This window comes from Taudactylus pleione, unplaced genomic scaffold, assembly GCF_031769625.1.
Source record: "Taudactylus pleione unplaced genomic scaffold, aTauple2 ptg000279l, whole genome shotgun sequence".
Lineage (NCBI taxonomy): Eukaryota > Metazoa > Chordata > Amphibia > Anura > Myobatrachidae > Taudactylus > Taudactylus pleione.
In genome coordinates, this window is record NW_028284681.1 from 68,428 (window position 1) to 85,420 (window position 16,993).

Sequence of the window (16,993 nt, forward strand, 5' to 3'; positions counted from 1 at the left end):
GGGGAGGGTGGATGTTATAGTTTAGTTTGGTTTAGCACAATTACAGGTAGGGAAATATAACTACAGTATAAATAAAAAGTAAGGGGACTGAAGGCTATATTTTCCAAAAATTCCTTTTCCACTAAGCCTAAGGGATATAGTATTGTTTTGTTTTTTACAGATTTTTACCTGCCAGATTTAACAAGACAATAATACTTAATGCTAAACAAGCCTGATTTAGCATTTACTAATAATGAGAGAGCGAGAATGAGAGAAAAGTAGAGATATAAGAGAGACAGGGGTACGTGTCTGTACAAGTATAGTAGTTTTACATTGATTTGAAACATGAGCAAGAACGAAAAAATAAAAGAAAGTAGGAGATGAAAGATGAGATTGAACAGTGAATGAGCTCTGAAAGATGAGGGAGAGGGTGTGTATGTGTTTTATTACCACTATCACTAATTTTAATGTCGCTTAAGCCGTTGAGTTTGTCAATTCAATCAATAAAATGACAACCACATTCATCTCAGTCACCCCTTGTCTTTTCCCATTGTTATGTATTACAGGTTGAGTCTCCCATATCCAAATATTCCGAAATACGGAATTTTCCGAAATACAGAATAATTTTGGCATGACTGAGATAAGGAAACCTTTTATTTTTGATGGTTCAATGTACACAAACTTTGTCTAAGGCACAAATTATTAAAAATATTGTATAAAATTACCTTTAGGCTGTGTGTATAAGGTGTACATGAAACATAAATGAATTTAATTTCTGTACACAAACTTTGCTTGAACCACAAAATTATTGAAAATATTGTATAAAATTACCTGCAGGCTATGTGTATAAGGTGTATATAACACATAAATGCATTCTGTGTGTATATTGGGGACCCATTCCCAAGATATTTCATTATGATATGCAAATATTCCAAAATACGGAATATTCCATTATCCACAATACTCCTGGTCCCAAGCATTTTGGATAATGGAGACTCAACCTGTATATAACTCCCTGAGTCTCTCCCACCCAGGTACATAGAAAAATAAATTACTTACAGTTCCCCGGATGCATAGCTTGTTCCTTCTGTGCCTCGCAGACGACTGACTCACAGACAACTAGCACAATTTCGTGTTTCCAACTTGGCAGCAATAATAGATTTTTCTAGCCACGTGAGAGGGTGTGTCCTTAGAGACACAAAAGCTGCAGGCTACAACCGATGTGGGATCCTATAACTGCGATCCAAGGATTGTTTTCCTACTGTATATGTTTAATATACAAGTATACTTACGGTACGTGCATATTATTATTCATATATACGTAATTCACAGTGTAACTAGTTACTACACTATCAGGCGCTTATCCTTGTCCCCCTTTTTTCCCTATATATATATATATATATATATCTATACAGTGCATCCAGAAAGTATTCACATCGCTTCACTTTTTTGTTATGTTACAGCCTTATTCCAAAATGGAATATATTCATATTTGTCCTCAAAATTCTACACACAAAGGACCTCATTCTGCCGCAAGCCCCAGTGAGCTTCCTGCTCTAATAGAGCCAGAAGCTCACTACTGACATCACGAGTGATGTCAGTAGGGCCGCCCACAATTCGCAGGCGATTGTCCTGCCACTCCCCCACCCCACCTACAAAACGGGGTGAGCTGTCGATCAACATCGACAGCCGCGCCGTTTGTAGCGAGCCCTGGAGCGAGTGAATTTCTCACTTGCTACATGGCTTGCGCACGCACAGTGTGCACGCCACGCATGCGCACTGCCCGGCCATCAACCCGCTTGCGAGCACATAGCGCTAATACTTAAACCTTAGGTCTGAAATGTTGCAAAATTGACTGGAAACGAGTGGTAATAAATGTTATTGAGGTTATTAATACTGTAGGAACAAAACAAGGCCCATTTTATTTGATTTTAGCTGTTTTTTTAATTTTTTAAGAAAAAATCCAGATCCAAAACCAAAACACAAAAACAAAACACGGAGGTGAGGTTTTGGCAAAACCAATCCAGATCTAAAACCAGGGGAGATCCAGAACCAAAACCAAAATACGAAGGTCGGCGCACATCTCTAATATATATATAACCTCATTGTTTATGTATTGTTGTGAGTGATTTAACAATGGTGAGTGCTGAGTTTTCTGTTTTTATTTATTTAAGTAACGTGGTCACAAGCCACTTGCACTCCAGTCCTGGGAATGGCGAGTGCAGTGGATTTCTAACTTTGTTTATTTGGTTAATTTTTAATTAGCCTTTTTGTGATCACAGCTCTCTCATGCACCCCTGTGCAAGCTCATTTATAATAACCTGTGTCCGCTGCCTTTTTGGTAGTATGATACAAGCTGTTTGGTGACTGCCTTGCATTTAAAAGCAATAAGTTAGTTGGCATGTGAGCTTTAAACCACTTAACATGTTTTCAGTTTAAACTCTGTGATAGCAGCGACCAGGTTTCCATAAGTATGACAAATAGTGTAGCACCTGCAGAGAAATGGGGTCCCATGATGTGGGCTGCAGGCTTAAATGCATTGATCAATCCATGAACCAAAACCCCATTATTTATTATTGTGAGTGATTTAACAATGGTGAGTGCTGAGTTTTCTGTTTTTATTTATTTAAGTAATGAGGTCACAGGCCACTTGCACCCCAGTCCTGGGAATGGCAAGTACAGGTTTGCACCCCAAATCTGGATTTCTGACTATATATATATATATATATATATATATATATATATAAATCACAGGGGCTCTGCACTCACCATAATAACTAATAATAATAATAAACAGTGGGGTTTTGGTTCATGAATTGATCAATGCATTTAAGCTTGCAGCCCATCGTCACGGGACCCCACTTTACTGCAAGTCCCTACTCTATTGCTCAGAATTAAAACATGGACATAACCATCACATTAGTGTTAAACTCAGGGTATGCTATCAAGGTTTAAAGCTCACAGCAACTTTGCTTTTAAATGTGAGACAGTCACCAAGCACACCTGTTGCAAAGCACCTAGGAAAACAGCTGACACAAGTTAGATAAATAGTTAATAGGGGTGCATGAGAAAATGTGATCACAAAAATGATTATTTATAAAAATTAATCATAATAAACAAAAAGCACTAATCCACGGCACTCACCATTCCTAGTTTTGGGGTGCAACATGGTATGTGACCATATTGTTTAAATAGAAATCACAGGGGCTCTGCACTCACCATAATAACTAATAATAATAAACATAATAAACAGTGGGGTTTTGGTTCATGAATTGATCAATGCATTTAAGCTTGCAGCCCATCGTCACGGGACCCCACTTTACTGCAAGTCCCTACTCTATTGCTCAGAATTATAACATGGACATAGCCATCACATTAGTGTTAAACTCAGGGTATGCTATCAAGGTTTAAAGCTCACAGCAACTTTGCTTTTAAATGTGAGACAGTCACCAAGCACACCTGTTGCAAAGCACCTAGGAAAACAGCTGACACAAGTTAGATAAATAGTTAATAGGGGTGCATGAGAAAATGTGATCACAAAAATGATTATTTATAAAAATTAATCATAATAAAAAAAAACACTAATCCACGGCACTCACCATTCCTAGTTTTGGGGTGCAACATGGTATGTGACCACATTGTTTAAATAGAAATCACAGGGGCTCTGCACTCACCATAATAACTAATAATAATAATAAACATAATAAACAGTGGGGTTTTGGTTCATGAATTGATCAATGCATTTAAGCTTGCAGCCCATCGTCACGGGACCCCACTTTGCTGCAAGTCCCTACTCTATTGCTCAGAATTATAACATGGACATAGCCATCACATTAGTGTTAAACTCAGGGTATGCTATCAAGGTTTAAAGCTCACAGCAACTTTGCTTTTAAATGTGAGACAGTCACCAAGCACACCTGTTGCAAAGCACCTAGGAAAACAGCTGACACAAGTTAGATAAATAGTTAATAGGGGTGCATGAGAAAATGTGATCACAAAAATGATTATTTATAAAATATTAATCGTAATAAACAAAAAGCACTAATCCACGGCACTCACCATTCCTAGTTTTGGGGTGCAACATGGTATAATGTTATAATTCTGAGCAATAGAGTAGGGACTTGCAGTAAATTGGGGTCCCGTGACGATGGGCTGCAAGCTTAAATGCATTGATCAATTCATGAACCAAAACCCCACTGTTTATTATGTTTATTATTATTATTAGTTATTATGGTGAGTGCAGAGCCCCTGTGATTTCTATTTAAACAATGTGGTCACATACCATGTTGCACCCCAAAACTAGGAATGGTGAGTGCCGATGATTAGTGCATTTTATATATATATATATATATATATATATATAATTAGGGGTGTGCATCGGCCACTTTTCGTGTTTTGGCTTTGGATCTGGATCATTCTTCATGTTTTGGATCTGGATTGGTTTTGCCAAAACCACCCTTCCGGGTTTTGGGCTCTGGGTTTTGTGTTTTGGATCTGTATTTTTTGGGAAAAAAGCTGAAAAACAGCTAAAATCATACAATTAATTTTTTTTGTTCCTACGTTATTATTGACCTCAATAACATTCATTTCCACTCATTTCCAGTCTATTCTGAACACCTCACAATATTGTTTTTAGGCCAAAAGGTTGCACCGAGGTAGCAGGATGACTATGTGGGCGGCACAAACACGTGGCCCATCTAGGAGTGGCACTGCTGTGGCAGACACGATGGCAGTATAAAAAACTAGGCCCCAAAGAGTACATACTTATGTTGAATAAACAGGACATGCACACTTTAACAAACCAATCATTTCAGCACCAGGGTCTGCCACATATTGGTTTGTTTGTTCCCCTACAAAACAAGCTGGCAATTAATCTGTCCCTGCACAAACTTGATCTTCAGAGGCAAGATGTCATCATCATCCTCCTCATCCACCAATTCCTCACCCTCTTCGGTGTTGTCCTAATCCTCACAGAGTATTAATTCGTCCCCGCTGGAATCCACCACCACAGGTCCCTCTGTACTTTCTGGAGGCTGGTCTTCCTGGAAGAATTTATAATTCATTTTGATAAACATCATCTTCTCCACATTTTCTGGAAGCAACCTTCTACGCCTTTCACTGACAAGGTTCCCGGCTGCACTAAAAACTTTTTCGGAGTACACACTGGAGGGGGGGCAACTTAGGTAAATTAGAGCCAGTTTGTACACTGGCCTCCAAATTCCCTCTTTTTCCTGCCAGTACAGGTATGGATGTCTGACATGCCTACTTGGATGCTGTTACCGATGTAATCCTCCACCATTCTGACAGTGGTGACTGTATCATATGCAGTGACAGTAGACGTGTCAGAAATTGTTGGCAGGTCCTTCAGTCCGGACCAGATGTCCAAACTTGGTCCTGCCTGCCCTGTATCACCGCCAGCGGGTTGTTTAGGATATCTAAGTTGTTTCCTGGCAGCCCCAGTTGCGAGACAAAATAAAGAAGGAGCTGTTGATGTGTCACATTCCGCTTGGTACCGGGGACACACTACCTCCATCAATTGTCTAAATCCCACTGCACTAATGGCGGATACCGGACACACGTCTAACACCAACATAGATGTCAAGGTCTCATTTATCCGCTTTGCAACAGGATGACTGCTGTCGTAATTCATCCTCCTCGCTAAGGACTGTTGGACGGTCAATTGCTTAGTTAAAGAAATAGTGGTATTCCTACTTCCTCTCTGGGATGATGAATGACTCCCAGCAGCAGTGGCACCAGTAGTAGTATCTGTTGCAATGCAGGATCCTCCGGAGGAATCCCGGATAGGAGAGTCAGTCATGCCAGTGACATGGCCTGCAGGGCTACTTCCGATCCTGACTGAGGAGGAAATTGACGTGGAGGGAGTTGATGGTGTGGTTTGCAGGCACTTACGGTCTTAGCCACAGTTTCTGAACTTGACAGTAACTTTTTATGAACACGCTGCAGGTGACTTATAAGGGAATATGTTCCTAGGTGGTTAACGTCCCTACTCCTACTTATTCCACCTTTAGATATGGTACATATGGCAAGACCATTGTTATCCGGATTTGGATAGAAATATTTCCAGACCAAAGAGGTGGAATGTTTGGTCTTCTGCCCAGGCATGACTGTGATGGACTTTTTCATCCCACAGACAATTGTCTCCCCCAGTGCCTGATTTAAACAAACCACATCACCATCAGAAACCTCCTCGTCAACTTCCTCCTCAGCGCCAGCTGCACCAATATCCTCATCCTGTTGTACTTCAACAGTGACATCTTCAATTTGAATATCAGCAACTGGACTGTGGGTGCTCCTTCCGGCACTTGCAGAGGGCATGCAAATGGTGGAACGAGCCATCTCTTCACGTCCAGTGTTGGGAAGGTCAGGCATCGCAACCGCCACCACACTTGGGACTTCATTCAGAGTCGGTCGTTGCGGCCGCACGGTCGTATAGAAAAATGGGCCGGATATGCAAATGATGCACATGCATGTTGCGTCCCTAAGGTCAGATCGTTAGCTGGCCGACAAAGGGGTGCATGCGGTCGGATCACTAAAAATACGCCCACATCTCGTACGCATAGCACGTCATCTCCGGCTACATAAGGATTAATCGCAAGCATCGTAAACCATCGGAACTGGTCGTAGAGCTAAAGGTTGACCATAACCTCTCTTAAGCTCTACGATCATGTCAGTGTAAAACCTCCCCTGTCACATGTGCCATGACACTACTTTGTTAATTATGCACTCCCTTAAAACGCCGTTCGCTTAATGAGGCATGCCTGCGTTTGGATCTCCACACCGCCGTTTTCAAGCACCTTCCCCTGTTACCTCCCACAAATGCCGCAATCTGTCACTCAAACTACCGACCTGGCGGTGTTCAAGGAGAGAGAAATTTCTGATCATAGCCGCTAGTTTGCGCACGCGCATTGCGAACTGTACGCATGCGCAGTTAAGCGAACATCGGCTGTGTACGACCGTGCGGCCGCTTCGACCGACTCTGAATGAAGTCCTTGGACTCTCCTTGGGGATTTGTTATATCTTCTTAGAAGAATGCACAGTTCTATGCTGTGCTTTTGCCAGCTTAACTCTTTTCATTTTTCTGGGAGGAGGAGGGCTTCCATCGTCATGTGAAGCTGAACCACTAGTCATGAACATAGGGAAGGATCTTAGCCGTTCCTTGCCACTCCGTGTCATAAACGGCATATTGGCAAGTTTACGTTTCTCCTTAGACGATTTAAATTTATTTTTTAAGGTCATTTTACGGAACTTTGGCTTTTTGGATTTTACAATCCATCTACTATGACATTGGGCATCGGCCTTGGCAGACGACATTGATGGCATTTCATCGTCTATGTCATGACTAGTGGCAGCAGTTTCAGCACTAGGAGGAAGTCGTTCTTGATCTTCCCCTATTTTATCCTTCGTTATTTTTATGGAGTGAATAACCCCTGTAAAAGTTTTTTTTTTTTTTTTGAAGGGCAGCGGCCTACACCACAACACATAGGACAGCACCTGTAATGTAAGAATAAGAAGGGCAGCGACCTACACCACAACACACAGGACAGCACCTGTAATGTAAGAATAAGAAGGGCAGCGACCTACACCACAACACACAGGACAGCACCTGTAATGTAAGAATAAGAAGGGCAGCGGCCTACACCACAACACACAGGACAGCACCTGTAATGTAAGAATAAGAAGGGCAGCGACTTACACCACAGCACACAGGACAGCACCTGTGATGTAAGAATAAGAAGGGCAGCGGCCTACACCACAACACTTAGGACAGCACCTGTAATGTAAGAATAAGAAGGGCAGCGGCCTACACCACAACACACAGGACAGCACCTGTAATGTAAGAATAAGAAGGGCAGCAGCCTACACCACAACACACAGGACAGCACCTGTAATGTAAGAATAAGAAGGGCAGCGGCCTACACCACAACACATAGGAGAGCACCTGTAATGTAAGAATAAGAAGGGCAGCGGCCTACACCACAACACAGGACAGCACCTGTAATGTAAGAATAAGAAGGGCAGCGGCCTACACCACAACACACAGGACAGCACCTGTAATGTAAGAATAAGAAGGGCAGCGGCCTACACCACAACACACAGGACAGCACCTGTAATGTAAGAATAAGAAGGGCAGCAGCCTACACCACAACACACAGGACAGCACCTGTAATGTAAGAATAAGAAGGGCAGCGGCCTACACCACAACACATAGGAGAGCACCTGTAATGTAAGAATAAGAAGGGCAGCGGCCTACACCACAACACACAGGACAGGACCTAAAATGTAAGAATAAGAAGGGCAGCGGCCTACACCACAACACATAGGAGAGCACCTGTAATGTAAGAATAAGAAGGGCAGCGGCCTACACCACAACACACAGGGCAGCACCTATAAAAAAAAAATTTTAAGAAGGAAGGGCAGCGGCCTACACCACAACACACAGGACAGTGCCTGTAATGTAAGAATAAGAAGGGCAGCGGCCTACACCACAGCACACAGGACAGCACCTGTAATATAAGAAGGGCAGCGGCCTACACCACAACACACAGGGCAGCACCTGAATTGTAAGAATAAGAAGGGCAGCGGCCTACACCACAACACATAGGACAGCACCTGTAATGTAAGAATAAGGGCAGCGGCCTACACCACAACACTTAGGACAGCACCTGTAATGTAAGAATAAGAAGGGTAGCGGCCTACACCACAACACACAGGACAGCACCTGTAATGTAAGAATAAGAAGGGCAGCGGCCTACACCACAACACACAGGACAGCACCTGTAATGTAAGAATAAGGGCAGCGACCTACACCACAACACACAGGACAGCACCTGTAATGTAAGAATAAGAAGGGCAGTGACCTACACCACAGCGCACAGGACAGCACCTGTAATGTAAGAATAAGAAGGGCAGCGACCTACACCACAACACACAGGACAGCACCTGTAATGTAAGAATAAGAAGGGCAGCGGCCTACACCACAACACACAGGACAGCACCTGTAATGTAAGAATAAGAAGGGCAGCAGCCTACACCACAACACACAGGACAGCACCTGTAATGTAAGAATAAGAAGGGCAGCGGCCTACACCACAACACATAGGAGAGCACCTGTAATGTAAGAATAAGAAGGGCAGCGGCCTACACCACAACACACAGGACAGCACCTAAAATGTAAGAATAAGAAGGGCAGCGGCCTACACCACAACACATAGGAGAGCACCTGTAATGTAAGAATAAGAAGGGCAGCGGCCTACACCACAACACACAGGGCAGCACCTATAAAAAAAAAATTTTAAGAAGGAAGGGCAGCGGCCTACACCACAACACACAGGACAGTGCCTGTAATGTAAGAATAAGAAGGGCAGCGGCCTACACCACAGCACACAGGACAGCACCTGTAATATAAGAAGGGCAGCGGCCTACACCACAACACACAGGGCAGCACCTGAATTGTAAGAATAAGAAGGGCAGCGGCCTACACCACAACACATAGGACAGCACCTGTAATGTAAGAATAAGGGCAGCGGCCTACACCACAACACTTAGGACAGCACCTGTAATGTAAGAATAAGAAGGGTAGCGGCCTACACCACAACACACAGGACAGCACCTGTAATGTAAGAATAAGAAGGGCAGCGGCCTACACCACAACACACAGGACAGCACCTGTAATGTAAGAATAAGAAGGGCAGCGACCTACACCACAACACACAGGACAGCACCTGTAATGTAAGAATAAGAAGGGCAGTGACCTACACCACAGCGCACAGGACAGCACCTGTAATGTAAGAATAAGAAGGGCAGCGGCCTACACCACAACACATAGGACAGCACCTGTAATGTAAGAATAAGAAGGGCAGCGGCCTACACCACAACACACAGGACAGCACCTGTAATGTAAGAATAAGCAGGGCAGTGGCCTACACCACAACACACAGGACAGCACCTGTAATGTAAGAATAAGAAGGGCAGCGGCCTACACCACAACACACAGGGCAGCACCTGTAATGTAAGAATAAGAAGGGCAGCGACCTACACCACAACACACAGGACAGCACCTGTAATGTAAGAATAAGAAGGGCAGCGACCTACACCACAACACACAGGACAGCACCTGTAATGTAAGAATAAGAAGGGCAGCGACCTACACCACAACACACAGGACAGCACCTGTATTGTAAGAATAAGAAGGGCAGCGACCTACACCACAACACACAGGACAGCACCTGTAATGTAAGAATAAGAAGGGCAGCGACCTACACCACAACACACAGGACAGCACCTGTAATGTAAGAATAAGGGCAGCGACCTACACCACAACACACAGGTCAGCACCTGTAATGTAAGAATAAGAAGGGCAGCGGCCTACACCACAACACACAGGACAGCACCTGTAATGTAAGAATAAGAAGGGCAGCGGCCTACACCACAACACACAGGACAGCACCTGTAATGTAAGAATAAGAAGGGCAGCGACCTACACCACAACACACAGGACAGCACCTGTAATGTAAGAATAAGGGCAGCGACCTACACCACAACACACAGGTCAGCACCTGTAATGTAAGAATAAGAAGGGCAGCGGCCTACACCACAACACACAGGACAGCACCTGTAATGTAAGAATAAGAAGGGCAGCGGCCTACACCACAGCACACAGGACAGCACCTGTAATGTAAGAATAAGAAGGGCAGCGGCCTACATCACAACACACAGGACAGCACCTGTAATGTAAGAATAAGAAGGTCAGCGGCCTACACCACAACACACAGGACAGTGCCTGTAATGTAAGAATAAGAAGGGCAGCGGCCTACACCACAACACACAGGACAGCACCTAAAATGTAAGAATAAGAAGGGCAGTGGCCTACACCACAACACACAGGGCAGCACCTGTAAAAGTTTTTTTTTTTCAGAAGGAAGGGCAGCAGCCTACACCTTGACAAAACACAGGACAGCACCTGTAAAAGTTATTTTTTTTCCCTGTACTGCGCATGTGCAAACGACAGGAAAATGGCCACCTCAGCCATTTTCCAGTCGTTTTACAGCGCCGGACCCCGCGCCGATGTGGGACTCTGGAAAGGTGAGTAATATTATGGGTGCAGGGTGTGCGGTGCTGGCCCCCCCTGGACCCAGGGGCTTATGTTCCCCACACACCCTGCACCCATTTATAGATACGCCCCTGCTCTGCACGCTCCACAGCCGGAATGAAAAATGGCAGCAATCGTGGGACCTTTTATAGAATCCAAAACTCGCAAGAATCCGACAGTGGGATGATGACGTTTTGCCTTGACTTCAGTTCCGAGCTAGGCGGGAAAACCGAGCCTGACTGGGTTCCCGGCTTGGATCGTGGAGGCTCGGGGGGGTTCGGATTTCGGAAATCCGAACCCGCTCATCCCTAATATATATATATTAGGGGTGTGCACCGGCCACTTTTCGTGTTTTGGTTTTGAATCTGTATCTTTCTTCGTGTTTTGGATCTGTATTGGTTTAGCCAATACCACCCTTCCGGGTTTTGGTTTTGGATCTATATTTTTTTGGAAAAAAGCATAAAAACTAAAATCACAGAATTTTTTTTTTAGTTCCTACGCTATTATTAATCTCAATAACATTCATTTCCACTCATTTCCAGTCTATTCTGAACACCTTACACCTCACTATATCCCCTCCTTACCTCTTCAACCTCCTTGAGAAAGGCCAACGGGCCACAACACGTCAGAGACTTCCGCACCTGCACCAAAGAATACTTATCTCTGAACTCTTGAACTTTGTTCCACGCATCACCCGCCTGCTCACACTTCACCAGCAGCACCCAGAATTACGTCCGGGTCCCTCACACCCGCGAGCAGCAACAGTGGCACACCCTCATGGACACCGGCACCTCTCACACATGGCTGCACCCCCGCCAGCATGCAACCCACGCAGCCATGCCAGCATCAGCATGTGCAACTCCCCAACCAGCGCTGGCCACACACATGGCAATGTGCTGACGATCAGCCAATGTGTACGATTTGCCGTGCACTCTCCGCGGGAGCTCCCCGGCAGTCGTGGGCATGATTTGGTCCAAAATACTGCCAATTTGACTTCCAATCTCACGATCCATCGGATCGTACAAATCGTGAGTTTCTGTTCAATGAATCTTGACTTTCCCAAAACAAGAGAAGAGGCTCTTCATGATTGGTGGGAAATTTAAATAATAATAACAAAGGGGGTATAAAAAGCAGCCACCATTTTAACCCTGTGCACATTCTGCTCTGCTACTAGTAAGGCCAAGTGTATACCAGCTGAAACCTGTACATTGCTCTGTGCTCTGCTTTGTATTTGGCTTACCTTTTACAAAGTGTCTTCTACCTGCAAGTGTGTGCAACTGCATTCTATCCTGTTCCTGAATTCTGTGCTGATGCATCCCTATCAGTATAAAGTGTTGGTCGCCCAAGCTGGGGTCCAGTTGATCCAGGAGAGGGCCCAGCGAAGGAGAAGAACATGCTGGACCAAAGAGTGGCTGCAGTAAAGGGATACCTGCTCTCACATGTCCCTGCTGATGGAGACCAAGACAATAACCCGGAAGACTACCGCAACTACCTGCGCATGGATGACGCCACTTTCCAGGAGTTGCTGACTATGGTGACCCCCCCACATCCGGAGGCAAGACACAAGGTGGCGAAGGGCAATCCCTGCTGAAGAGAGGCTGGTGGCTACCCTGAGGTACCTGGCTACAGGAAGTTCATTTGAAGACCTGAAGTTTGGGACCCTCACCTCACCTCAGTCCTTTGGCATCATCATTCCAGAGGCTATCGTCAAAGTGCTGCAGTACCAGTATTGCAAGGTAAGAAATAAAAACACACTACACATTTGTTTCTTGCGAAAGAAAAAAAGTTTTTTATTTTTGTCTTTGTTTTTTTTTTCAATTTAACTCTTTTTATAACTGTCCCAGCCAATAAGGCTGCATTAACAAAACTGTGCTGCATAGCAGTCATGAACATTTGAGTTGCAAGAGCATTACACCACGTAATTTTAAATATATTACATAAACATGTGTATAAACAGTACAAAACAGCCTTATCACCAAATGTTATCAATCCCAATAGGTAGCCTGCTGCAGTGGCAAACGCAGGATTTTGAAAGGGGGGTTTCCAAATAATTGGTTACAGACCCAATGACAAAAACGTCTAACCAGAATAAGCTTGCAACATACACTTTATTGTGTACTTCAAGTGTATTAATATAAATAACAATAAATAATATAAATAACAAGGCATCTGGGCATAAAACTTGCTTATGCACAATGTGTAACAGTATGTAGTATGTACGAACAAAATTTAAACTACCAGTGCAATTTCAACATTTGAACTAAACGTAAAGTAATCTAACAGTACTTTAAATGTCAATATGTCCCAGTTCCATTCTACGGTTATGGAGGCCAATAAACTCTGCCAGGACATGATCTACAGCAGGAGGGGTTTTATTATGTATATGGAGCAAAGCTAAACCATTCAGACGGCTTTGCCCCATAGTGCTGCGCAGATGGGTTTTTAGAAGCTTTAGAGAACTAAAGCTGTGCTCTGCTTCACAGGTAGTGACTGGAAGTACACATAATATCTGAAGTAGGGTGTTTATATTGGGGTATGCCAGCTTACTAGCATGGCATAGAGATTCAAAAGGTGAGGAGGGGAGAATGGCTGTATCCTGAGCTTTCCAATGATTTTTCCATAGCATCAGCTCAGCATGGAATGTTCTTGGAGAAGTAAGATCATCCTCATACATATTAGTGAAATTAGTTATCATTTGGCTCTGATCTGCACTGTCTGTAACAATTACAGATGGAATGATGGTCAGTGCTGTCATGGCTTTTGTCTGATGATCAGAGAAGCGAACATCAAGCTCTGTAATAAGATGGTCAAGATACGGGACAGTAATGACACGCCTGTAATAGATTTCAGGATTTTCTGCTGGCACATTGCTTCTATGGGTTTGATGACCACAGGTACGTGGGAGACTAGGTGTAACTCCTAACTGGCTTTCTTAAAGAGCATAGCATGCTCATTATCAATATCCTGTCTGATTCCTGCCATTGTAACTTTTAGAACCTCAACTGCAGAACGGACCTTCACAATGTCATTTGCTTTAGCTTGTAGTAAGACAGTAAGTCCTTTAACAAATGACATACAGTGCTGTACTACTACTAAAGTAATGATGTGGTCAAAAGTAGTCAAAGTAAGGTGCAGAGATTTGGCATCAACCACACTATCCTTGCTCCAGGATGCTGGATTTTCTGATGGTGGATTATAAATGTCCACAAAACATTTCACTATTGCAGGATACAAGTCAAGGAAGGTCTCCAGTGCATGATGCCGTTCTATCCAATGGGTCCTGCACAGAGACTTCAACCTTTTTCTTGTAGCTTCTGGGCACTCAATAGAAATAGCAGCCTCAAGAGCAGGTTGGCGTTTTGGGTGAGAGTCAAAAAAAGTGTGTACTCGATCCACAGCACCAAACATATTCCTCACCATGGGAATATTAGAAGCTGCCATGATGGCTAACTTTAAAACATGGGAGCAGCAATAAGTATAGACCGCCTTTGGGTACTGGCGAGATATAATTGCAGCAGCACCTTTCACCTTCCCTGCCATTGACCCTGCACCGTCATATGCCTGACCACGAAGTTTGTTCAAAGAAAGTCCGGCCATATTAATGCCTGTGAGGATTTGTTGTGCAATATTTTGCCCAGTGACCCCCTTGCTGAATTCTGTAAATCTTAGGAACTCTTCTCTAATTAAACCTTCTTTACTGACAAATCGAATGACAAGAGCTAGTTGTTCTTTATTACTGATGTCAGCTGTGTCATCAGCTATGACGGTAAAGAATTCATCCACATCTGCAACTATCATCCTAGTCAGAATGTTTCCACAGATGTCTATGATTTCGTTTTGAACCTGCCAGCTAGAGTACCTTGAATTTTTGGCTGACTTACTTAGATGTTCTCTCAACTCACTATCTCCCTCACTTATGAATTCTAATATAGTCTTGAAGTTGCCTTTGTTAGCAGAGTCACCTGCGTCACTGTCTCTATGGTCTCTTAGACCAATATTTTGTCGCCCACACAGAATGATGGCGCTAATTATTGGTCTAAGTTTTGCTCGATTTTCTTCAAAATTCCTACCCCTTTCTGCATTTAGATAGTGGTCCACTGGCTTCTGGAGTCCCTTATAAGTGTTTTTAAACTCTGTGCCTAGTGATACAGCATTCATATGGGTTAAACTCACTTGGTGCTTATTTAATGCGTAAGCCATTTTGGGGCAGTTAGAATATGGGACAGACACAAAGTATTCTGCTGCACCACTTGGCAGAGAGAAAAGAGTACAGAAAACACAAAGTCCAGCATCAAGGCATTTGGAATATGCCAGCCATTTGAATTGTGACAGATAGTCATGTTGGAACTTGCGTTGCTTTCCATATGTGGTACCCCCAAGTTTGATCCCAAATAGGGGTCCCCCAATATTTTTTTTATGTATGTACACATAGATATACTGCAGCCCTTATTATAGGCAGGTATAGTGAACTTTGACTGACCCTGCTCTCCCTGAACCCCACTGAGCATGTGCAGACAGGGAGGTAGAAAGTGCCCCTTGGTCAGCGACCCATTTTAGGAGGGAAAATCCTGCCCCATTGATTGGTAGCCTGGGTGTCCAGGCAGAGATCCCTGTAGGCGGTCTGTTGCTGGGTCCCCTCTGTCCACTCATAGATGCCGGACCGACAGGGAGGAGAGTGAGGGAAAGTTTAAATAATACCTTCCTCTAGGCTGTCAGTGCTGAGTCTGGGAGGAATTTCTGTAGAAAGAGTCTGGGAAGAATTTCTGGAAAAAAGGATTGGCTGTGAGGATTTGTCTGCGGAGTGCCCATGGATCTGTGAAAAGAGGGGTGCTGTAACCCTTTTATTTGCCCTGGATTACAAATACTGCACTTGGTGCTGGCTGTAAAGAGTGTCTGTGGAGTGCCCCTGGATTTATAAAATAGGGGTACAGAAACTGCTCTCCTTTAAACTGGATTACAAATACTGCACCTGGTATGCTGTCTGTAATGAGTTGCTGTGGAGTGCCCCTGGATTTATACAAATAGAGGTGCAGTAACCCCTCTCATTTATCCTGGATTACAAATGCTGCACCTGGTGCTGTCTGTAAGGAATCAGTGGACTGCCCTTGGAGCTGTAAAACTAAGGATGCTATAACTTTTGTATTTGCCCTGGATTACAATTACCAGACTTCATATTAGCCCGGAAGGCTACCTATCCAATCTGCCAGGGGTGGTGCTCTGATGCTGGATGTGAGTCCCTGGAGGAAGATTGCCTGGGAATTTGCATAGAGCACCCTGCTTTGGAAGAAGCCCCCTCTGAATAAAGGACTGCCTCCCTAAGTGCCTGTTATCAGGAGTCACTGCATATGGTAGTCTGCACATGCTGGGAGAGAAAAGGAGCTCCCTGGGAAGGAGGTCTCATCACTCCATCATCACAGATGAAGCCCCAGCTGAGGAAAAGGTCCCACCAGTGACGAAAACCCTGCTGGCACCCGCACAGGCAGAAGAAAAGATAGCCCCAGAGGAAGAGTGCCTCAGGACCCCTCCTGCTGCTGTGTGAGTTTGCTGGACAGAGCCCCTGTGGAAAGGGATTTTGCACCTCTTTCCCCTTGTAAAATACCTGCCGGAGGCCTGTAGCTGGGAGCTCTGGTGTGGTGCTGTGCTTCCCAGAGTTGCCCTGGACATCGGAGGAGGCTGAATAGCCACTGCCAGGGGTGAGATCATACCAGAACCTCCCTATACTCTGTCCCTTCACAGCTCCTATATTCCCTCCATTAAGGCCCTGCCCCTCTGTACACCTATCCTATCTGGGTCCCCTGGGTCTATTGCATTATCCTTTACCTTGTGGCTAACCATGATTAGACTGGGAGACTAGGTTTTGTGTAAAAGCTGGGACCGGGAGTTAGTCTCCCACACAACTGGGTA

At 44.3% G+C, this 16,993-nt stretch overlaps 1 protein-coding gene across 1 annotated transcript; it reads right to left on the bottom strand.

Annotated features, from left to right (window-relative positions):
• Positions 1 to 14,008: 14,008 nt before the first annotated feature.
• On the bottom strand, positions 14,009 to 15,289 carry LOC148512603 (52 kDa repressor of the inhibitor of the protein kinase-like). The gene has a single exon (XM_088481953.1). The coding sequence runs from the start codon at positions 15,287 to 15,289 to the stop codon at positions 14,009 to 14,011; it is 1,281 nt and encodes a 426-aa protein (XP_088338079.1).
• Between the last annotated feature and the right edge of the window lie 1,704 nt (positions 15,290 to 16,993).

Bases quoted from the DNA above. Each gene is read 5' to 3' on its own strand.
- LOC148512603 (XM_088481953.1), bottom strand. From the start codon at position 15,289: ATGGCTTACGCATTAAATAAGCACCAAGTGAGTTTAACCCATATGAAT.